Source organism: Silurus meridionalis, chromosome 8 (assembly GCF_014805685.1).
Source record: "Silurus meridionalis isolate SWU-2019-XX chromosome 8, ASM1480568v1, whole genome shotgun sequence".
Lineage (NCBI taxonomy): Eukaryota > Metazoa > Chordata > Actinopteri > Siluriformes > Siluridae > Silurus > Silurus meridionalis.
In genome coordinates, this window is record NC_060891.1 from 3,023,340 (window position 1) to 3,047,655 (window position 24,316).

The 24,316-nt window shown below is 35.2% G+C and overlaps 1 protein-coding gene across 1 annotated transcript; it reads right to left on the bottom strand.

The window, feature by feature from the left end:
* Positions 1-6,239: 6,239 nt before the first annotated feature.
* On the bottom strand, positions 6,240-11,982 carry gsc (goosecoid). The gene is made up of 4 exons (XM_046856204.1): positions 11,749-11,982; positions 11,306-11,636; positions 8,264-8,553; positions 6,240-6,697 (listed from the first exon to the last, which is right to left on the bottom strand). Exons 2-4 carry the CDS (start codon positions 11,577-11,579, stop codon positions 6,545-6,547), a joined length of 717 nt encoding a protein of 238 aa, XP_046712160.1. The 5' UTR covers positions 11,580-11,636; positions 11,749-11,982; the 3' UTR covers positions 6,240-6,544.
* Between the last annotated feature and the right edge of the window lie 12,334 nt (positions 11,983-24,316).

Below are 24,316 nucleotides of genomic sequence, written 5' to 3' on the forward strand. Positions count from 1 at the left end.
TAAATGGTTACTCTATCCAGCGGAAGAAGAAGAAGACAACTCTATAAAGGTTTTTCCGTCATAGGCATATCCTCAAAAGGGAGGATTTTTATATTTTATTTTTATTTTTTGTATATATTTTTTATATTGTCAGTAAAGCCATGCTGTTTTTTCTCTCTCTTTTCTGGCTTTGTATGACAGGACAAGTTTTTGTAGTGTAAAGCAATATCAGGAACTGTTCGAGAACATTAGGCATATAGTGAGTGTCAAATATTTCGAAAATACCTATGGTTTTTAAAACACATGCATGTTCTATTTTAGTTTATATGTAGATAAACGCCAAAAAAACAGGAATTGTGGGAAAGTTCTGTGGACAGATGAGTCCAAAATTGACATTTTTGTCTCTAGTAGAAGAACTTGTGTAAGATGAAGAACATGAGAGAAGATGTTAGCAGACTGCCTCACCCCCACTGTCAAACATGGATGTTGAAGCGTAATGTTACGACGCCTCAATACTGAAACAGAAATACTGAACTAACATGGCTACCGTTCCATACTTTCCATCTTCACTATACTTTAAGACAATGACACAATTCATACAACAAAGCACTTTAAACGTTATTTATAGAGCAAACAGTCATCTGGAGTGTTAACTATTATGGAATGACCTGCCCAGTCACCGCACCTAAATCCTACTGAACTGCTCTGGGATGAACTGGATCCCAAGAAAGAAATCTACAACTAGTAAAGAACATCTTTGGCAAGTTTTACAAGAGGCATAGCAAAGTGTTTCAGCTGAATGTCTGGCAAAACTAACTGTCCGGTTGCCAAGAGTGTGTAAAGCCGTTCTTCATGATAAGGCAGGATTTTTTAATGAAAACAAAGAACATTTGCACATTTATATATTTTTTTGGTCAAAGTAAATCTTTATATTGTTACATTTCCAAAGTTTGTTGGATCGAAACAGAAAGCTATGAATGGATACAAACAATTTCATTCTTAAATGCTGTACTGTAAGTGATGACAATGTGCTGTGTAAAAGGTATAAAACACCTTACAATGTGCCGTTATAGGAACTTCTCAGTGGTAACTGTATTAATAGCTTCACCACATTATCTTGTTATTAAATTAAAGCTAGCAAGTGGAAAAATCGACAATTTATTTTGTTTGTTTACTGTGATTTTTACATGAAATTGTATTATTCGAGGACCCTAACACAATCATAAAAAGAAAGAGAGAGAAAGGGAACGATATGGGTTCAACCAGCCAGGTATACGCCCCACTCCCATGTTCACAGTTAAAACTCCAGACGAACGCCAACCGAAACCATACGTCAGCAATATTCCCCCACTGCGCAGTCATTTTTGTTCAGGTGATAAATAGTACAGAACACATGCAGGTATACAACAAAGATAAATACGCATCAAGTTCAAGTCTGCAAGTCTGCCAAACATTCATGCTCTGGGTTTCGTCAAGCTGCGGAGTATGAGGCTGTGTGTGTTTGCCCATGTCATGCCCAAGGCCATATTTAACAAATGTATGCATGTTTGCATGGGTCTAATTAAATCAGATGAAATATAGGACTATATACTGTATATAAATCTATTTTGTCAATATATTTACACACACAACCTCAGTTTCTCATTTATACTGTATATATATATATATATATATATATATATATATATATATATATATATATATATATATATATATATAAAATAGAGAGAGAAAGAGAGAGAGATAGAGAGAGACCTTTGAAAAACATTCCTTTGCAAGTTTGCTCCCATTTCCTGTTATAATATGCTTTTCTGGGAAGTTTACTTGTGGAGATTTTCGCTCATTCAGCTACAATGGTGTCAGTAAAGTCAGGTACTGATGTAAACGAGTTTAGGTGTAGTCGGCGATCCAAAAGTGTTAGGTAGGCTTGAGGTCAAAGCTCTTTAGCAGGCCACTGAAGATCTTCCACTCAAACCCATGTGAAGTATATGTTCATGGACCTGGCTTTATGCACAGGGACATTCCTGTTTTACATCCTTCCAGGTTAATGCAGCTAATTAATGCTATGTGACATCTATGGATAATCCTAAAAAAACTAAACTCACACACATGGTTTTGTTTTACCGTTCTTATGAGGACCTAATTTTTCTTACCAACTTTATGAGGACCTTTATCTAAATACAGCTCTGTCCTTAACCTTGTGGCTTTTTTGGTGTGTTTTTTTGTTTTGTTTTGTTTATAAAAGCTGCATTTTTTGTGTGAATTGTCTCCATGAGGTCAAACATTCCTATTCTTGTGGGGACATTTGGTTCCCAGCAATGAAAAAGAAACATAAATACACACAAATGCATAACCATTCATACTCTGACTCATTACCACACTCTTACAGACATCATGTCTTTCTTTGTTTCTCTCTCTCTCTCTCTCTCTCTCTCTCTCTCTCTCTCTCTTGCTCTCTTTGACACCAATTCACACTCAACTTTTCACTCACTTACACTCTTTCTTTTGCTTCGCTGTCTACTTCTCAATCCCTTGTGCATGTACACACTCACATTCACCTCTCTCTCTCTCTCTCTCTCTCTCTCTCTCCTACACACACACACACACACACACACACACACACACACACACACATTTCACTTGCCAGTTGACAACACTGAGCTTATTCTCATATCTCATGTTCTGACACCGAATCTCTCTTAGTCTGTAATAGCCATTGAATATAACGAGTTTCTCGTTCCGTTTTTCAGCTCGGCGCATTTAACGGGATGCATTTATATCTAGTAGAAAGTGAAACACTGAGGGCTACACGAGCACTAAGCCTTTAAAGAACAAATAGACCGACATATTTGACACAGTGTTTTTTATTGGAAAATGAATACAGATCCAAATATTTGTCCACTTGTACATAATGACGTTCTTCATCTTCATTAAACTGCGTTATCCTGGTGAGGATCCAGAGCACGTTCCCGAGAACACAAACCGCTCGCCTCCATGGCGACATTTTCCTCTTATTTATCCATGACAGTAAATCACATTGCGTTCTAAACCACATCATGGACATCACACCCGCGTGACATCACCGAGGACCTGGATTCAATCTGAAGCCAGATATTCCAATATGTTACCGTTCACATGTACTTATGAGGACCTGCACCTAGATTTATGATCATGACCTTGCAAAATTCATGATCATGTGTCAGTAACTAAAATTCAACCTTTTGACCCTCATTTTTCTTATAGATAGATAGATAGAGATAGATAGATAGATAGATAGATAGATAGATAGATAGATAGATAGATAGATAGATAGATAGATAGATAGATAGATAGATAGATAGATAGATAGATAGATAGATAGATAGATAGATAGACAATATGTACAGTGTATATTCACACATTTATGACCAAAACTATGGAGATTATCTATCTATCTATCTATCTATCTATCTATCTATCTATCTATCTATCTATCTATCTATCTATCTATCTATCTATCTATCTATCTATTATTGTGCTGTATGTGAGTAAAATAATTTCTGGGGTTTTATTTAAATAAAGGGGTGCCAATATTATTTTTTGCAGCTACACAAATATAAAGGATTAAATATATGTGTTTAATATTAAAGTCTAACCATGTTGTTCATTTGTGCTCAATCCTAGGGAGGGTGCCAGTAATTATGCAGCAAGTGTGTGTGTGTGTGTGTGTGTGTGTGTGTGTGTGTGTGTGTGTGTGTGTGTGTGTGTGTGTGTGTGTTTTGGGTGAGAGACGAAGGTGCAGCCTCAGCAGCGGCCGGTGCCAGACCTTAGTGTGTGTTTATTTCCTGTGTATTCGAGCAGGGACGGTGAGGTGAAGGCAACAGACAGACAGACAGACAGACAGACAGACAGACAGACAGACAGACAGACAGACAGACAGACAGACAGACAGATAGATAGATAGATAGATAGATAGATAGATAGATAGATAGATAGATAGATAGATAGATAGATAGATAGATAGATTAATTTTTGGGCACAATATACAATACAATATACATATATGAGCTCTGACCTCAAACTTACTGAACACCTTTAGGATCACCCCAGGCCTCCTCACCTCACTTACATCAGTACTTGACTTTACCAACACCCTTGTGGCTGAATGAGCACAAATCTCCACAAAAATCTATTGGAACATCTTTCCAAAAGAGTGGAGGAAATGATTACAGGAAGTGGGGACTGGATGTGGAATGGGATGTTTAAAATGTTCATGTTCACGAGAGTTTATGGTCTGAATTGTGTAATTAGCATTTATATAAAAACATTTGGTCAAAAGTCAGGAATTGAAGCAATACAGTTCAGATAAAAAAAAAAACCCTGAATGTTGTTTTATTGTATAAACATATGAGTCTAATATTTGAGTAGATCATGTGCATGTAATGAATCTGTACTGATAGCTAGTGGTATGATTTTACAGTCATGTTAGCAAAATGTGGATGTAAATGTGTTTGCGTGTGTGTGTGTGTGTGTGTGTGTGTGTGTGGGTGTGGATGTGGGTGTGTGTGTGTGTGTAAGCCAGTTTGCCAAATGCCAATAGGTCAGATTGCATGTGAAATGTTACTATGTACATAAAACCGAATGTATAAAACACATGATGATGATATAATAGTTATATTACTGTTCCCTCATAAGGTCACGCATGCAGATCGGTGTCCGATCGGTGATTATATTAAGACATTATAATGTATTTGTGTGTGTGTGTGTGTGTGTGTGTGTGTGTGTGTGTGTGTGTGTGTGTGTGTGTGTGAGACTAAGTTTAGGCTAGACCAAGCATTTAAGACAGACAAAAGCAGACCCATATTCACCATGTCAGCATTCTCATCATTTCTTTTGTCTGAAATTGATTACGATTACATTGAAATAAATAAATAAATAAATTCATCCATAAAGGTTGAAACAAACCAACATTAATTGTTTAATCAACAATAGAATTTTAAATTTTTTCCTTTTTTTTTTTTTTTTTTTTTTACTGACTCTCAACCAACTTTTTTTTAACCACTGCCACAGACAGGCTTCACCCAGGATCATGTTATTAATCATATATATTATATATTTTCTTTATTATTATTCTCTTTTTTATGCTCTTCAGTACTATTAGGATCTTACTAAAAAGTTAATTATTTTTATTTTCTAAACACATTTGTTTTATTTAAATCTTCATATTTATAAATATAAAATATATTGTAAATTTGATATTACAGCTCAATTTGGTGATTTTTGCATTTTTAAATGAAATTCATTTGAATTTTTTAAAACACATTTTTTATAATTTGTAATTATTTTATTTTTGTTTCATATTAAAAATGATTTCAATTGGACAATAAAATTTCAGATTTCTGCAGAAATTCAGGTTTTAATATAATTTAATATTTTTATACATTTCTTTTTTCCTACACATGTGGCCCTGGAGGTCCAAATACAGCGTGTACTGTGAGCTAAAAGTACAGAACACCTACTGGTACCACCTCTGTGACAAGCAAGAGTTCAGTGTGTTTATGTATTTATGAGAGTGTATATTAGAGCACATCCTTCCCAGACGCATCCTCGCTCGCCAGCTCAGGGTTACACAGGTATGTGAAAGACTATGAAAGGCATCTGATAAAATAAATACACAAACCCCTAAGAAGTTCTCAAACTGGGGACCATCAGGGTTCATCAGGGGGGTCAATAATATTGTTATTGTGTGTAATCTAAAGGCATTCTTGTTTTTTTTCCTATAAAAAAAAAAAAATTATAAATAATGACTCCAAAATATTATTGCACATGTATGCTTTATTTTTTTTTTATATAAGTCTCTTTTAATGCATTACTTTTTAAAATTAGTAATTGTATTTTTTTCAAATGTTACTTACTTTATTATTATTATTATTATTATTATTATTATTATTATTATTATTATTGACATTACTCAATTTCTAATAATTTTAAGACTTTTAAGACTAAATAGCATTCGGAATTTTCCGTAGGTCTGATGTACATGATTGTTTCTTTTCTATTACAATTTTATTTTAAAAACCTGATACAAATGCCCAAAGATATACTGTTTAATCGATCATTAATCGAATAGCAATATTGACATCCTCAGGTATGTGACGCAACAAGTTTCCATACAGAAAAATGGCCATGGCAAAATTTCTTAACGAATCCTATAATTAATAATAATAATAATAATAATAATAATAATAATAATAATAATAATTTTCGAGAATGAAGCGCTTTCGTGATAGTAATATTTAATATTCATATGACCAGACCACGGTATATTTTGTCTGCTGTGTAAAAAAAAAATTAAATTAATATAAATAACAATAATCAAAGCTAAAATGTGACATTTACTATACATCTGTGCAACAGCATGAAAACATGACATAACGTTTTCAGTTTCACACGACATAATCTTTTATGTACATTATGTACAAGTCCGATCGGTGATTATATTAAGACATTATAAATGTATTTGTTTGTGTGTGTGTGTGTGTGTGTGTGTGTGTGTGTGTGTGTGTGTGTGTGTGTGTGGTGTTAATCAGCTGTCCGACTCCGCGTCGCTTTTGTTCTCCTCTGTTTTCTCCGCAGTCGCGCTCTTGGCGGATTTGTTCCATTTCTGTGCGCTTTCGGATTCCTCCGAGGACGATCTTTTCTGTCGTCTCCATTTTGCCCGTCGGTTCTTGAACCAAACCTGAGCGGAGAGAGAAACAAGTGAGACAAAAAAAAAGGGCAATGGAAATGTTCAACAAAGAAGAAGAATTGCGCAAAAACGCAATTTCTTTCTTTCTTTCTTTCTTTCTTTCTTTCTTTCTTTCTTTTTAGACCGTTCCGCTTTTTTAATTGAGGGTCGATGTCACCTTGAATATGATTGTTGTTTTGTGCATAGTACGCAATTAAAATGATTTTTCTTCAAATCCACAATTTTACAAATTAAACATTTTAATAAATAAATGCAAAATATAAAATTTTAAGGTTAAAATTGAGGTTCTTTCAAAAAGAACCTCAATGCACAGAAGCCAAAAGAAACGAGGTGAAGAAAGTTCTGTACATTTAGTACCTTCAGTAGCTAAAGAAGCCAAACCCGAAATTACTTTCCGCGAGACAGACAGACAGACAGACAGTGAGACAGACAGCGAGACAGCGAGACAGACAGACAGACAGACAGACAGAGACAGACAGACAGACAGATAGACAGATAGATAGATAGATAGATAGATAGATAGATAGATAGATAGATAGATAGATAGATATAGAAGGCTAATCTGAGTAAATTATTCTGCAGTTATTGGAGAAATCGTTACTAAATGTAAGTATTTTTCTGGTTTATGGGACAATATCTATTATTATATCTATTATTAAAGAATGGATAAATACAATAAAATTGTCTACAAATAAAACTAAATTGAAGTGAACTAAATTAAAACGTAATAGACGGTGTGAGGTCACGTGGTAGATGCATCGCCACTATGGTTTTAATCATTTACACTATATTTATATTTTCAGATGGACAACGTGCATACAAATGTACTACAAATAAATGAAGAGCATTTTTAGCAAAGACTCGTATTTATATATATATATATATATATATATATATATATATATATATATATATATATATATATATATATATATATATATATTGCATTTCTTTGCAGAATTATTATTATTATTATTATTATTATTATTATTATTATTATTATTATTAATTGATAGTTGTATTAGTAGTGTTCTTATCATATTTACTGTAAGGACATTTTATTTTTCCAGCAATGATGTTAAAAATTTAAGATGACACCAGTGCTTTGGTCTCATCCGGGATTCACAATCAGTCTCAAGCTGAACGCAAAAAAATTAAACAAACCATAAAAAGGTTGATCAGATATTAAAAAAAACCCTAACCCTAACCGTAGATTTTTCATCCATTCTTGCAACAAATAAAGTTGCATGTAAAATTATACATAAAATGTATGATAATTTTTGAAATTATAATATAAAATGTATAACCCTTTTACTGAAAGTCTGCACGTATAAGGGAAATGAATTTAAGATGTTTGTATGATTGACTTTTTACATTTTTCTATTTTATTATATGCAGTAAATTTGCAGTGTATGTTTCTGAAAGTTGAATATAAAAGTTAAAAACCTAAAACTTATAAGTTGTGAAATTTTTTTAAACAGACTATGGGTCGTCATCGCGATATGTTCTTCAACCACACAAAATCTCCTTCCTGAAACATCTGCTCAGTGTCCTCACCTCCACTTTCTCCTCGCGCAGGTGCACTTTTCGGGCCAGTTGCTCCCTGGTGCCTACATCCGGGTATTTTGTCTCCTGAAAAAGGCCCTCGAGGGCTTCGAGCTGCTCGTCGGTGAAGATGGTGCGGTGCCGCCGCTTCCTCCTGCAGTGCAACTGATTGAGAAGCTGCAGCTCCGCGCGCGACACCGAGCTCAGCGGGGTCAGAGGGGCAAGAGGGGACATGGACATGTAGGACATCATGTGAGGAGGAGGAAGAGGGGACATCAGCACCGAACCTGGACTGTCATACACTGGTAGGAAAAAAAAACGTGTATAAAGTGTGTGAATAAGATTAAGAACAGCTGGGATTTAATATTGTTATAATATGCAAATTAAAAATGTAGATTAATAAAAATTTGAATATATATATATATATATATATATATATATATATATATATATATATATATATATATATAGCTTAACAACGCGGAAATACGTCATACAATTAAACAAGCAAATAAACAAATGAATGAATGAATGAATGAATGAATGAATGAATGAATGAATGAATGAATGAATGAAATAGAGGCAGTCCATCTCTATTTAAAACATTGTTTATGGATATAATCATAAAAATCCAGCTGTTGACGTTTCATATATAAAGCAAACGTTTGTAAGATATTTATGAACAATTGTCACGTGCAAATACCCCAAAAAAAAAAAAAAAAGGTTTCATACTTTGGCTAGTTTTTAAAACTAAAATATATATTTTAAATAAACTTGATGGTGCAGGTAAAGTATTGAAAATGTACTTATTACTTTTAAACAGACCAATATTTTAAAATGCATGACATTTAACACTTGAATATAAAGTTGATCAAATCTAATCTAGTCTAATCTAGTATATAATCATCTAGACAATAATCAGCACATGAACTTCTTGCGTGGTTAATATGAATATATTATAAAAATAGACTATTTTTAGCATCTTTGCAGTATTTAATAAAACATTCCACATGCAAAAGTGATTTTTTGAAGCTAGTTGGTGTTTATTCATCTCTTACACTATAATTGTTTGTCTTCCATTCATTAAAAAAGTTTGGAGCCTCACATAAAATCTTGAGTAGATATAAATCAAAATAGATTTCTGAACCAAAACAGAGTGAAAGGTTATGACGAAATTGTTGAAAGAAAGAAGAAAGAAAGAAAGAAAGAAAGAAAGAAAGAAAGAAAGAAAGAAAGAAAGAAAGTAAGTAAGTAAGTATATAACTTGTCCATAAAAGTGTAAACCCGGAACACAAGAACACACACACACACACACACACACACACACACACACACACACACACACAGGAAATACACCAAACATTCCTTCTAAAGTCATTACTCCTGGTGCTCCTGAAATATTTTTTATTTCCATGATGTATAATAATATGGGTTTGGTTATCTGAACATCATGTCTGAATTACTCCAAGAAGGAAACAACAAATCCCAACATGTAAATGTCTTTTTTAAAGCAATGAGTCCAAGTGGCACGTGAAGGTGCGAACTGGCGAGAGAAACGTACCAGAAATGTGCCATTAAGCAGCATTTAAAAGCTGTTTTTCCAAAGCATTTTGTGCTGCTTCCTGTTTCACTCTGTCTCATAAACGCCTTCTTTCAGCTCTAACATGCAGCAAACAAGGAAACCACAAGCCAACATTGTCCCAGAAACACTACAAACACTGATCATGATGATCTTTAGAGATCCACGTTCAAGATCCATCTTTCTGTCTCACCATACATTCTTTTTTCTTTCATAAAACTGGTGGATTCTGAACTTTGGGTTGTTGAACTGATAAGTCTGGTGTCTTTGATGTAAGTCTGTTCAATAGATGTTTTAATAGTGTTTATTAAATATTTAAACACGAACATAAATCAAGAAGGACGTTTGGGATTTTTGAAGGCCTACATGACTTAACAGCACAGATTATAGCTGATCGATCTGGAAATCTGCATTAGTTTGTGTTTTATTAGTTATTAAATCGGGGAATAATAAGATAATAACATGTGGGTTAAAATAGGAAGAATTTTTGTTTAAAAAAATTAATAAGAGATAAATAATGTCAAATAAATGAAACACTTCAAAAGACTCCAGGTGAAACATTTTCATTTTCAACATTATATATTTGTTACATTATATGGCAGTTAATATTGTATATATAAAATAAAATACACACTGCAATTACAGTTTATATATATATATATATATATATATATATATATATATATATATATATATATATATATATATAGGTATAGTGTGTGTACAAATTTTTACTGAATGTGCTAAATTATATTTTATATTATATTTTATAAATATATATTATATTTTGCATAGTTTGCATATAATGCATAAAACTAGAGCAATAATCTAAAAATACAAAAACAACAATAATGAACGGAAACACTGCGAGAAAATAGCGCGTTTGCTTCTAGTGACAATTTCATGTAAGTTTAATATCTATTTTTTTTTCACCAGGATAAAGTGATTAAATTGTGTGTACCTACATTTTTTAAAATTCCTAATAAGTATAAAATGTATGAAAAAATTACAAGCAATATTCTACGCATTTTTATGAGAGAGTAGCTGATATTTAAAATAACTTCTAATGGTGGTGTTGATGTTGTTGTTGTTGTTGTTGTTGATGTTGATATTGATGACACACTCACGTGAAATGTGTGGAAGGAAAAAGTATTTAGTTCAATTATATTTTACAGAAAAAAAAAAATACAAATCAGTATTTATACCAATGAAAATGTGTTTATCGACTTTAATTAAATTAATACTAATTGAAATAAAATACTGATTAAATAAATGTACCGTCAATTCAATATTTTAAAGGTAAGAAAATTATTTTATAATTCTGAGAAATATTATCAGCTGAATGACGCAAAAAGATTTTGTCCGACCCCAAACAATTTTTGCAACATGCATTCTTAATTAATAAAAAAATTATTAACATTATAAAGGATGCATGCAGGTTATATTTCATGCGTAAAAGTAAGATGGTGTTTTACCTGTTGGCATGCATGGGCACTGACTCGGTAAGGATCCGGGGCAGCAGCTCGGCGCCGCGCTCGCACCGTAGCAGTAGGAGCTGTAAGCCGGTATCCGGGCTGAATACACTCCGCTGTAATCAGGAGCCAATGACTCCGACAAACTGGGGAAGAGGAGCGGCCCTTCATCCCCGCTGAGCAGGAGAGAGTCCTTACAGCCTGCTCGGGCACTTCGGCCAGCTCTGCCAGCTCTACCGGCCAGGATACTGTCGATGCTGAACATGCCAGCGGGCATCACGCAGAGCGCACCGGGGAAGAGAGAGGTCAAATACTCGGAGAGCACGAAGAGTGCCTACAAACACGAATAAAAAAAATTTAAGAATTCAAGAATTGAAGCACAAAAAGGTTTGTAAGCGCGAGCGCAAAGCAGCCTGTGCGGTGCGTAAAGACGAAAAAAAAAATACCTAAAGTCGGGAAAGTTTACGAATCCAAAATCAGATAGATCTCCTCATAGTTGCTGAAATAAAAACAAAATCCCAAACTGCACTGTGAGTGTGTGTGAGGGAGAAAGTGCGAGAGTGTGTATAGGATCGGGTTTTGCGCTCCATCTGAATCTTCTCCTTTTGCCCTTTTTTATACCCCTCTGACGTCAGAGAGGGAGTTTTCCTTTTTTGCATATCCGCCGGAGTGGAAAAAAAACCCTCTTTTTTTTTTTTTTTCTCCAGGCTGCATATCTTCAGGATTCGGGGTTTTGAGAGGTTTAGCACATGCACAAACACTTAAAGGTGTGGAAACTTGCTTGTGTATTGACGGATAATTCGATTATTGTGGTGATGCGTAAATAAATAAAACAAAATAAAATAAATGTATTTGTGCAGCAAAAAAATCGGAGGAAATTCAGACGTTTGAGCGATTTGGTCGGTTGTTAAGATTTAAAGTGCGCGTGTTAGTCAGGGTTGGGTTTTATTTTTATTTTTAATTGTTATAGTTAAAGTGCATATTTCTCTTTTTTATTAGATTTATTTCACAAGTGACTTCTTGCGGATTCCGAAAAAAACTTATAAAACCCTATAATTATTATTTAGAATGTGTTTTATTTTAGTTTATATTTTTTAGGAAATAAAACAAAATGACACTATTCATGTTAAGAAAAATATAAAGGAGAATACACACAAAATTATTTCTGACTTGGAAATATTAACTATTTGTACCTTTAAATAATAATAATAATAATAATAATAATAATAATAATAATAATAATAATATTACAAAATAATGTATACTTGAGAATAGCATTAAAGAATAAAACGCACTATAAATGATATAAGATCATTTTTTAATTATTATTATAAATATTTTTAATAAAATATATAAAGGTTTTACCAAAACATTTTTTTTATTTTTCGTTTATATTTTGATATATCCTAATCATTATAAAGGCACCCAAAACCTTTATTTCTTCTTACAGAAAAAAATGAGATATGATATTACAGGAATTATGAACGCGGGGGGAGACTGCAGTGGTCCGTATTTACGCACTCAGCGCCTGCTGGTGTTTATCTCTGCAAGTTAGGAAGGTGTGTGTTCTTTAAATGAATCCTAATGGGGTGTGTTATTTGGTGTGACACGACTCTAATGGGAGGATATAGATTAATGCAAGAGAGGGGAGATTAGGCTGTGTTCCCCCCTATACACACACACACACACACACACACACCACTACCACCACGAGCTGCTGCAAATCACCCGTGTTCACTTGAACACACCTCTAATAAACATAAACTCACACACCTCAGATAGCACCCATTAGCAAAGTCTGAAAACAGACTTATTAAGCTACTTAAACAATCTCATTAGCAGGAAGGAGCAGTGTGTGTGTGTGTGTGTGTGTGTGTGTGTGTGTGTGTGTGTGTGTGTGTGTGTGTGTGTAGTCATGTACAGGAAGTTCAATTTGCACTTATTGATACAAAGGAATCCAGACTACAACTGAATTGAAGGTGGTTGGTTTTAACCTTCCCAGGATGCAACTAGAAAATTCTATTATTATTATCATTATTTTTACCATTTGACATAAAAGCTGTTATTACATTAATGACTACAGACGAGAGCAAACTGATATATTTTTAGAAGAATGTATTAAATAGACATGAAGCAATTAAATGTTAATAAATCCCTAAATAGAGGAAACGAACAGAACATGTAAAAATGGTGGAAGATAGAGATAAATGCATCTCATCACATATGACCTCAAATGTGTAAAATGAATTAGTTTAATCCAACATATAAAGTGAAAAAAATATAGAATTGTTTGATTGCCTGTGGTTTTGAGTTCTTTTTTAATTATTATTATTATTATTATTATTATTATTATTATTATTATTATTATTTGTTTATACATGTATTTTTAAAATAAAAATTAGGACATAATTAGTTTCATAAATTAATAAACACACACACATATATATATATATTATTATTATTATTATTATTATTATTATTATTATTATATTTTTCTACTTTTATTCAACACCATACATCTAGTAGATATACGGTGATACATACAGATTAATTTGTATTTTTTTTGGTACCCAGAGTGAAAGTTATCATCTCATGCCGACATGAAACATGAGGAATGATTATTAATGTCATATAAAAAGGCATCAAAATCCAACACATTAGAAGCTTCTTGAAGCTTCAATGTCAGTCCTGATTATCATTTTTGATGCAGTATTCCATTGATGCCAGATGAAACAAACATTTTATCCCCTTTATGCACTTTGCCTTCCCTGTAATTCGAGGAAGAAAAACAGGAATAAATGGCACCTTTTTTATTATTATTTCCTATTTTTATGTATGTATTTCAAAAGCGGCTGTTGAAAAGGAGACAGGAAGAAAGGATTGGCAAAATTGAGATGGCCGTCTGAAATGAAAAGCCTCCAAAGAGGTGTGAAGGCAGCACTTACATCCTGAATAGCTGCAGTCAATCACTGAGGCTAAATGATCGGCTCTGTGCTCGCACACTGACAGGCCTCCACAATGGAACCTCGACACGCCGCCATCTTTATGGCACAGCAACCATTAGACGCCATGGGCCTGATCTCTCAAATCTAGCTTAATGCAGCAGACTTTATGTAACTTGAGTGTTTTCTAACAGGCGTAAACAAACCGGAGAGGTTAAAAAAAAAAGAAAATGTCTAAGGATTGTGAAAGAGATGATGGAGAAAAGATGTCATTTATCTGGTCTTTGAAAAGATAGATAGATAGATAGATAGATAGATAGATAGATAGATAGATAGATAGATAGATAGATAGATAGATAGATAGATAGATAGATAGATAGATAGATAGAGTGTATATTCACACATTTATGAACAAAACTATCAAGATTATCTATCTATCTATCTATCTATCTATCTATCTATCTATCTATCTATCTATCTATCTATCTATCTATCTATCATTGGGCTGTATGTGAGTAAAATAATTTCTGGGGTTTTATTTAAATAAAGGGGTGCCAATATTTTTTTTGCAGCTACACAAATATAAAGGATTAAATATGAGTGTTTAATATTAAAGTCTAACCATGTAGTTCATTTGTGCTCAATTCTAGTGAGGGTGCCAGTAATTATGCATGCAAAGTTTGTGTGTGTGTGTGTGTGTGTGTGTGTGTGTGTGTGTGTGTTTGGAGTGAGAGACGAAGGTGCAGCCTCAGCAGCGGCCGGTGCCAGACTGTAGTGTGTGTTTATTTCCTGTGTATTCGAGCAGGGACGGCGAGGTGAAGGCAAGCCAGGCTTGGGATTAAAAAGACCAAATCTAATCCATCACTGCGGAATGGTGGCGTGGTAGATTGTATATTTATTGTTCATGTCTAAGCTGTCATACAGTGTGTGTGTGTGTGTGTGAGAGAGAGAGTTAGAAAGAGTGTGAGACCCCACATTATGATCTGGAAAGCTTTGGAGTAAGGCTGCAGAAACAGAGCAACGTTCCTACTAAAAGGATCCGTCATACCCACTGTAATATTTATTATTCAATCATTCTGTGTTAAAGTAATGCTCCTGTACACGAGCATTTAACACGCCACACACACACACACACACACACACACACACACACACACACACCATTTTATTCAGAGAAACTGGAAAGAATTAACATTATTGTGCACTTTTAACGATTCTATAGCAGAATCATACACGCAGTATATGTGATGCCTGAAATGTTTAAACCATGTGGCTTACATTTAAAAGAAAAAAAGAGAAAATCTGACAGAATTAAAAATTTATTTTTTATCTACTTTTCCTCCAATATTTTGGATATTTCTGAATAACCAACATTTTCCTCAAAGTATCATATCGATGCAATGGTCTGTTCATATTTATATAACTAACAACAACGTAAATTAAAATATATATTTTTTTTCTATCTTTTCTTTTTTTTTTCAAATGAATTTTTTTTTTAAAGAATAAGAATGAATGTAAGAAGAGGCTCATTGACAGTTGAATTCTTTTCCAAACTAAATCTGGTTGCCTCTAACAAGAGGCTTAAATAATTCAGCAGAACAACAAATATAAAAAAATCTGAACAAACAATGAAAAAAAAAAAATCAGTGAGCAGCTCATAATCTGGGGGTGAAACCTGATCAATACATAAAAGTGTGAGAAGCAAATACAACTCCTGGTCAAATAGAAATGAGGGTTTTACAGATAAAAATTGGAACCTTTTATGTTAAAATAGTAAAAAAAAACAAAAAAAACATTATACTGTATATATATATATATGTATATATATATATATATATATATATATATATATATATATATATATATATATATATATATATATATATATATATATATATATATATGTGTATATATATATATATACACACACACACACACACACACACACACACACACACACACACACACACAAACTACACATTTTTTTTTTTTTATCTTCTTGTTGCAATTTTTTTGTTATATATATTGTTCCTTATTCATATTCTTATATACATCTTTCTATCTGTCTATCTATCTATCTGTCTGTCTGTCTGTCTATCTGTCTATCTATCTATCTGTCTGTCTGTCTGTCTGTCTGTCTGTCTATCTATCTATCTATCTATCTATCTATCTATCTATCTATCTATCTATCTATCTATCTATCTATATTATTAAAAATGGCTAATAAAAGAGCAATAAAAGGTAAATGGTAGATTTTTCTTGATGTGCCACCGGAAATGTCTTTTCTTTTTTTATGTGTTAAATGTTGATAACAAACACGCAAGCTCTCGAAACGATCCCCAAAAAGTCAACTGGGCAATTTAGCCATTGGTGGCCATTTTCTACTTAAACGGTTTTCTTTACTTTTTATCGTCAAACTTCCTGAAGAGTCCAACACGTGCACATGTCAGCCGGCGTCAAGAAGCCCGAGGCTCGATCATTAGTTACAGCGGTGAAGCCATCACGCCGTCCCAGCAATTACTGATTAAAAGCATTCAGAGGCATCAGTGAGCCTGAAGTGCACTCCCGGGCCTGTTATCTGGACCTGCGTTGTCAAGATGAGAGATCAGACACGCATTCATGCATTTGAGAGGAAAATGTGAACCTCTTCCTCCTCTTCCTCCTCCCTTTCCTTCTCCCCCACCATCTCTCTCCATCTCCATCTCCATCTCTTGTCAGCGTGCTTTTTTGAAAAGAGCACCGAAATGTTAAAATGGCTGCGCGACTTGGCAGAATCATAATAGAACCTAGAATCATTCCATCAAGGTGAGTCGAGGGGCCGGGCGTGACACCGCTGAATCGAATGTAGCATCTTACAGCCTGAGCTCAGGCCTCTTAATGTCCAGCGACATTCTAATTTCTTTCATTCTTTCATCTTAATTTCCAGCTTGATGTGTTATTATGCTTGTTTAATATGACATTCAGAACCTCCAGGGCCGTAATTTTAGGTGATTTTTCCTCAGTAAAGGAAGATAAGGGGGATAAAAAAAACACCAGGGCATGCCATTCTGGGAAATTAATCAACAACAAGCTGATGCGCTGTGTGTGTAGATATATATATATATATATATATATATATATATATATGGGTGTCTCTGTTACACACTTGAAGAGTATATCGTAACCAGTTTTGTGTAAAAGTGAGGCTCCTGTACATAAACATTTACACACACATGATTTCTTTCAAAGAAATTCGAAATTGTTGATATTAATGGGTTACGTTTCGAGATATTATAGCGGTCCTGCATAAGATTAGTATGCGCTTTTTGGACGTTCTACTCCACATTCGGTTCTCATTTGCTGTTATAATGACCTCCACTCTTCTGGGAAGATGTTCCACTAAATTTTGTGGAGATTTGTGCTCATTCAGCCACAAGAGTGTTAGTAAATTCATGGAGATTCATCCCAAAGAGTTGAGGTCAAAGCTCTATAGCAGGCCACTCAAGATCTTCCACTCATGTAAAGTATATCTTCATGATGCTGGCTTTGTGCACAGGGGCACTGTCAGGCTGCAACAGGTTTGGGTCTCCTAGTTCAAGTACCTTTACTGCATCCGAAAATATCCTATACAATTGTGTGCCTTCCATTATGTAGTAACAGTTTGGGAAAGAACCACATATGACTGGAAAAAAAATTGGTGTCAAAATACATTTCTACAAAACACTCAAGGAAGAAGGAACAAGTCGAGGTGTGTGTATGTGTGTGTGTGTGTGTGTGTGTGTGTGTGTGTGTGTGTGTGTGTGTGTGTGTGTATATAAACAGATATCACTCCTAATTATAAAAAGAAAATGGGTTTTACTGAACAAAAAAATTTATGCCATGTAAAAAAAAAGAAAAAAGATAGAGAGAGCATACTAATAGGTAGATACGTGGTAGATAATACATTTTGGACATTGATGGCAGCACTACAAAGGAGATGTGAGATCCTCACACCCACTACAGAAAGAGACAGAGCAGTGCAAGTCTTTCTGATCATCTCATGTTTTTGCTCCAGATTGGAACATGAGTTAAAGTGTTTACGTGAACAGGAGCAGACTGATTTCTCAAATACTTGATGTGATATAAGGCAAGTCAGACACAATCGTGACTGCAGAAGGGGGGTCAAATGGCCGGGACAAGAACGAGCTCAGGTGATCAATCAGGGGATCGCCATTCAAGAGACGAAAGGCACGGCGGAAACAAAAAATAAGTCAATAAATAGGTGAATAAATATATATAAATAAATGGGTAAATACATTTTATTAGGCAACACTGTTTTCTGGAAAATGTACTTCTCTGGATGACACAGAGGTGACAAAAGTACACACATCCTTTACTTAAGTAGAAGTACAGATCCTCACGTTTTAAAATACTCGGGTAAAAGTTAAAGTACTGATTATACTTTTTTACTCAAGTGAAAGTAAAGAAGATTTGGCTCAGACATGTACTTAAGTAAAAAGTAGTTATTACTGCTACCTGTTTTAGCTGTTAACTGGACCTCACATCATATTAGATAGATAGATAGCTAGATAGATAGGTGGGATAGCCTAGTGGGTTAATGTCAGGGTCCCCACAAGGATCAGTTTAAGAGTTCGATTCCTGGTCGAGCTGGTTGCTGTGTTGGTAAATAAAACTTCTGGACCTTGTCTGCTCTGAAAACATTTCAATTCTGTCCTTTCTGTGTTGTATTAATTTCTTGATTTCCTGGTCTTTAATGAAAGATAACCCCACCCAAAAAAAAAAAAGCACTTCTGTGGTAGCTCAGTGGTTTAAGGCTTGTGCCTGAACATGGTCCTTAATATAGTCCATGCTGGTGATAAGGTTTCAAAACCAGTCCTACATGCCTTCTTTCTTACTGCCCTGACATGAAACAAAGTATGAACCCTCCAAAAAGCACACATGCTTTTCAGCAGTGGTCGCTCAGTGGTTTAAGGCTTGTGCCTCATCTAAACAGGCGTCCCAGTCTGATCTCTTCCATGGTTCATTGGATTAAGTCTGGTGACTCGCTGATGGTGAGGATCAGGGTTTGAATCCTGCTTTCTGCCTGCTAGTTGCGATGTAGGTTATGTACCTGCTTTCTTTAGCTTTATATGCTTGTGTTGATAGTTTAAAGGTAGATAGACCTGCTCTAAACATACTTCCCAGCCTCTCTTCCCTGATGGTCCAGTGGGTTAAATCAGGTGTCGTGCTTTTGGTGGGGTTCAGGGTTCGAATCCCGCTTTCTGCCTGCCAGTCACGATCAGGATTCACTTCCTACATTTTTCTTTAGTGATATATTTTTGTTTTTAATGGGTTGAAAAGAAAGATAGACCTGCTCTAAACAAGTTTCCTAGCCTGTCTTCACCGATGGTTCATTGCGTTAATGTTGGTGTCTCGCTGGTGGTGGATCTTGGTTCGAATCCTGCTATTTACAATGTGGGTTCAACTTGTGCTACTTACATCTGTATTTGCTTCCTACATCTTTCTTTAGTGTTAAATTCTTGTGTTGATGGTTTGAAAAGAAAGATAGACCTGCTCTAATCAAGCTTCCAATCCTGTTTTTTCCTGATGGCTTAGTGGGTTTCTTCCTGAAGGCTGGTACTTTGCTAATGTTGGTGGTCAGGGTTCAAACCTGGCTTTCTGTCTGCTAGTTATGAGGTAGGTTAAATTCCTGATCCCTACATCTCCATATTCTTGTTTTGATGGGTTAAAAAGAAAGATAGATCTGCTCTAAACAAGCTTCTCAGCTTGTCCTTCCTGATGGTTCAGTGGGGCTAATGCTGGTACCTCGCTAATAGTATGAATCAGGGTTCAAATCCTAAATTGTCCCTGCTTGTCACAATATGGTTTTACTTCCTAAGTCTGTCTTTAGCATTATATTCTTGTGTTGATGGTTTGAAAAAAAAAGATAGATCTGCTATAAAAAATCCTTGCAGCCTGTCCTTCTGTATGGTTCAGTGGGTTAAGACTGGTATTTTGCTGTTGGTGGGGTTCAGGGTTCGAATCCTGCTTTCTGTGTTTCTTTCTGGTCTGAATTTCTTGCTTTGAAGCATGAAACGAAGGATAAACCCCCAAAAAAAAGAAGGTGAGTTGTGGGACTTGATGGCTTTGTGGTAAAAGCCTTGCCTCTGAGCTCAGAGGTTGCTGGTTCAAATCTGGCTTGTCCCTATGCTGGGTAAGTTGTGTGGAAATTAGTGGGTGGTGAGCAATACAGTGGGTGACTGTGAATAAAGGCTGTGAAGACCTGCTTGGTTACAGACACAGAAGAGACTAAAAGGTTTTGTATTTTTGGGGTGGAGGAGAGAAGTGGGAATAAAATTTTTCTCCGGAGCCTATGTTGAAACTTTTTTGCATGTTTTTGCTTCATAACCCCCTGTTTTCACCTTCTCAGACGCCAGGGGGGCACACGCCTGTATATTGCCCCCCTGGTTCAGGATACGCCCTCTGAAACCATCCACATCTGACCTTCCACGCAGCCATTTCTGACACCTTCCTCAGTGTGGTCACTGGAACCTTCCACACTCTTAACTTTGAGCCCTGGCCGGGGTTTGAACCGGCAACCTCTCAACCCAGAGGTAAAGCTCTTCCAATTGAGCCACAGGATCTCCTGCAAGAACCTGATTTTTAGGACCTTTTTTTTTTTTTTTTTTTTTTTTAAATAAAACTTTTAAACAATTTAAAGGAAAGCTAAGCGGTAGGAATTGAACCGGGTGAGTCAGATAGCAGAGGCTGCATCACTAAACACTACACTACCACAGGGTGGCAAACAAGGCTTTGCTTTTTGGACTCTTGGTTTTTCTATAGTTAGGGGACCAGCGTTTTCTCTTAGATCATGATGGTAGAGGGTCAAAACTTCTCCTTCCTGTACATTCTCTCAGTTACTCGAAGTCTATAGGAAGTGACTCAGGTACAAGAACCACATCTCCAACACCTGCACCACTGATATACCATGATTTACCAGCAACCAATTTTAATGACCTTTTATTGTTCTGTTTTTAAAAACTTCTTATAATGTTCAATATGAAACTAGAGGTAAGAATCAAACCAGGGAAGTCTTTCCACATAGATCGCTAATGGCATTACTTCAAAACTCAAAACTTTGTTAGACGTGTAAATAAGCAGGAAAGACAGAGACAAAGACAAAGAGACACACAGACACAGCTTTAGAACGAGTGAGAAACAATAAGACAACACAGAGACTGCAAGAGAGAGACATATACAGTGAGACAGAGACATTAACTAAAAGAGACGCAGAGACAATTAGATAGAGAGAATAGAGAGACAAAGATAGCGAGATATAGCCACTTCCTGTTGGAAGTGTTTATCTCGAGCGACTCTTAATGATCTCATTTACTAAATGAGCAGTAGTGAGTTAAGGGCTTGCTCAGGTGCCCAAAACTGGCAGCTTGGAGGTGTTAAACATGTATCATATTTACAGCATGTGATATGTATGTAAGCATATGTACAGTGATAAAATATAAAGGCTATATCAGTGCAGAGATTTGTGGACATCATTAAGAGCCTTTGCTATGTTTCCACACGGACAGTTAATGAGGTGATACCGGAGAAAATGCACCTCTTCAAGTCAAGTCAGGAAGCTTATATATATAAAATTATAGACATTTTACAGATTTGAATGATGTATTGTTTTTATCTGTACGATCAATAAAGACAGTAATTTAAGTTTGTGTCACCATTATGAGGGAAAAACCCACAAAACGCCACCCAGAGGGTTAATTGTGTAAATGATGGCGGATTTGGTGTTTGATTTGAGACTTGGCGCAGAAATAAAACAAAAGTTTACTGATTAAAAATATTTTTATCTGGAGTTTATTTATTTATTTTATATCTAAGAAAGGACGTCGTGGATAAACGTATTTTTCGCCGAAGGTTTTAATTTCGCCTTTTTTATTTAGTTATTTATTTATGTATTTACATTTTTTATAAAAATGGTGAAACAGAAATGCGCGCTGAATTGATAGCGCGTTAATAAAATTCTGTGCCGTTTAAAATAATTTACATTTTGACAGCCATTAATACAAAACGAATTAAAAATGTTGTTCTCTAATGAATGTATCCAGGCTGAAGATCCACATATAGAACACAAGCAGAGAAAAGATGATGATGATCAGGAATGTGTCTGTTCTCAGTCATGTTTACATCACTGACTCCCTCTGTCTCATCCACATTAACCCCAAACGTCTTACTGCCTTCTGCCTGCTGATTCTTATCTTCATAAACTAGTCTACATCTGTGGTGAGTGAGAGTCAGGACTTTATACACCAGCGGATTAAAAAAGATGAAAATTAAAAAAAAATATTTCACCAAATCAATGGATTAAAACTAAAGTAACGAGCCGTTTTTGAAAATGTAAGAAGTAAAAAGTACAGATATTTGTGTAAAAATGTAATGAGTAAAAGTAAAAAGTTGTCTGAAAAATAAATAGTGGAGTAAAGTACTGATACCAAAAAAATCTATGTAAGTACAGTAACGAAGTATTTGTACTCCGTTACTTCCCTCCTCTGGGACGACAGTTTATTGTGTATTAACAGTGTGGCAAATAATTATTTGTACTGGTTTTGTAAATGTATTAGTGCTCCTAATATCAACTCGTTATGTGTATAAAGACACCTGTCACAGAATCAACCTCTTCCATTCAAACCACCAGCACCATGGGCAAGACAAAAGAGCTGTCAAAGGACATCAGGGACAAGATTGTAGACTTGCACAAGGCTGGAATGGGCTACGAGACCATCAGATTGTTGCCTTGGCTGTATGTTTTTTGGTCATTGTCATGCTGGAAGACCCGTCCACCACCTGTCTTTAGTGTTCTGGCTGAGACCAGGAGGTTCTCACCCAAGATTCTGCAGTGCATGACCCTGTTCATGCGGTGAAGTCTTCCAGTACCTTTAGCAGAGAAACAGCAGAATGTTTCCTCCTCCATGTTCGACAGTGGCGATGGTGTTGTTGGGGTCATATTCAGCATTTCTCTGCCTCCAAACATGGTGAGTACAGTTGATGTCCAAAGAGTTCACGTTTGGCCTCATCTGACCACATCACATTGTCCCAAGTGTTCTCCGAATCATATATGTGTTCATTAACAAACTGGCCTGTTCATTTGCAGTCTTGAGCAGAGAGACCTTGGTTTGTTACCAATGGTTTTCTTGGTGACTGTGGTCTCAGCTCCTTTGAGATCATTAACAAGCTCCTCCCATGTAATTCTGATCTGATCCCTCACCTTTCTCAGAACAATCCTCACCCAATGAGGTGAGATTTTGCATGGAGATCCATTATCGCGCCAACAGTAGTCTCTGTCTCACCAAGATTCCTGCTGATGGTCTTGAAGCCCATTCCAGCTTTGTGCAGGTCTACAATCTTGTCCATGATGTCCTTTGACAGCTCTTTGGTGTTGCCCATGGTGGTGGAGAGGTTTGAATGGAAGAGGTTGATTCTGTGACAGGTGTCTTTCAAACACATAATTAGTTGATATTAGAAGTTTTTTCCTAAAGGACAGAACTGGATTTTCTGGATTTTTTTAGATTCTGTCTCTTTCTGTTCAAATAAACCATAAAAATTCTAGACTGTTCATTTCACTGTAAGGAGGTAAATTTACTAAATCAGAAGGTGATCAAATAATGTCCTTATGGAAAATTGTGATCATTAAAGTTTATTCAACAATGGAAAAGTGTTACTGTTGTGTTGTTAATGTATGGCTGTGTTTTCAGTTTTGTTGTGCTATGGTGATTTTATTGTTGTGATATATGGTTGTTTTTGCTTTTGTGTCTTTAATTCTGATTTGCACTCATAGTTGTGTTTTTAATTTTGTCGTCGCCTGTAATTTGGTGTTGTTCTTCTGTTTTTTTGCTTTTTAATTGTGCAGTTTGTGTTTTTGTTGTATTTGTGGTTTTGGTTTCTTGGTTTTAATTTGTTGTCATGATTTGAGTTTTGTTGTGTGTTTAGTTTTGCTGTAGTCATTTGGATTTCAATTTTTATGTCAAAGTTGTGATTTGCCTTTTTATTTGTTTGTTTTGTAGTTATGTCTGATTTGTTGTTGCGTTAATCTTGATTCTGCTGC

Coding starts and splice junctions, on each gene's coding strand:
- gsc (XM_046856204.1), bottom strand. CDS start 11,579: ATGCCCGCTGGCATGTTCAGCATCGACAGTATCCTGGCCGGTAGAGCT. Junction 8,554..11,305: donor GTGCCCATGCATGCCAACAG/GTAAAACACCAT, acceptor TTTTCCTACCAG/TGTATGACAGTCCAGGTTCG. Junction 6,698..8,263: donor TGCGCGAGGAGAAAGTGGAG/GTGAGGACACTG, acceptor CTCTCCGCTCAG/GTTTGGTTCAAGAACCGACG.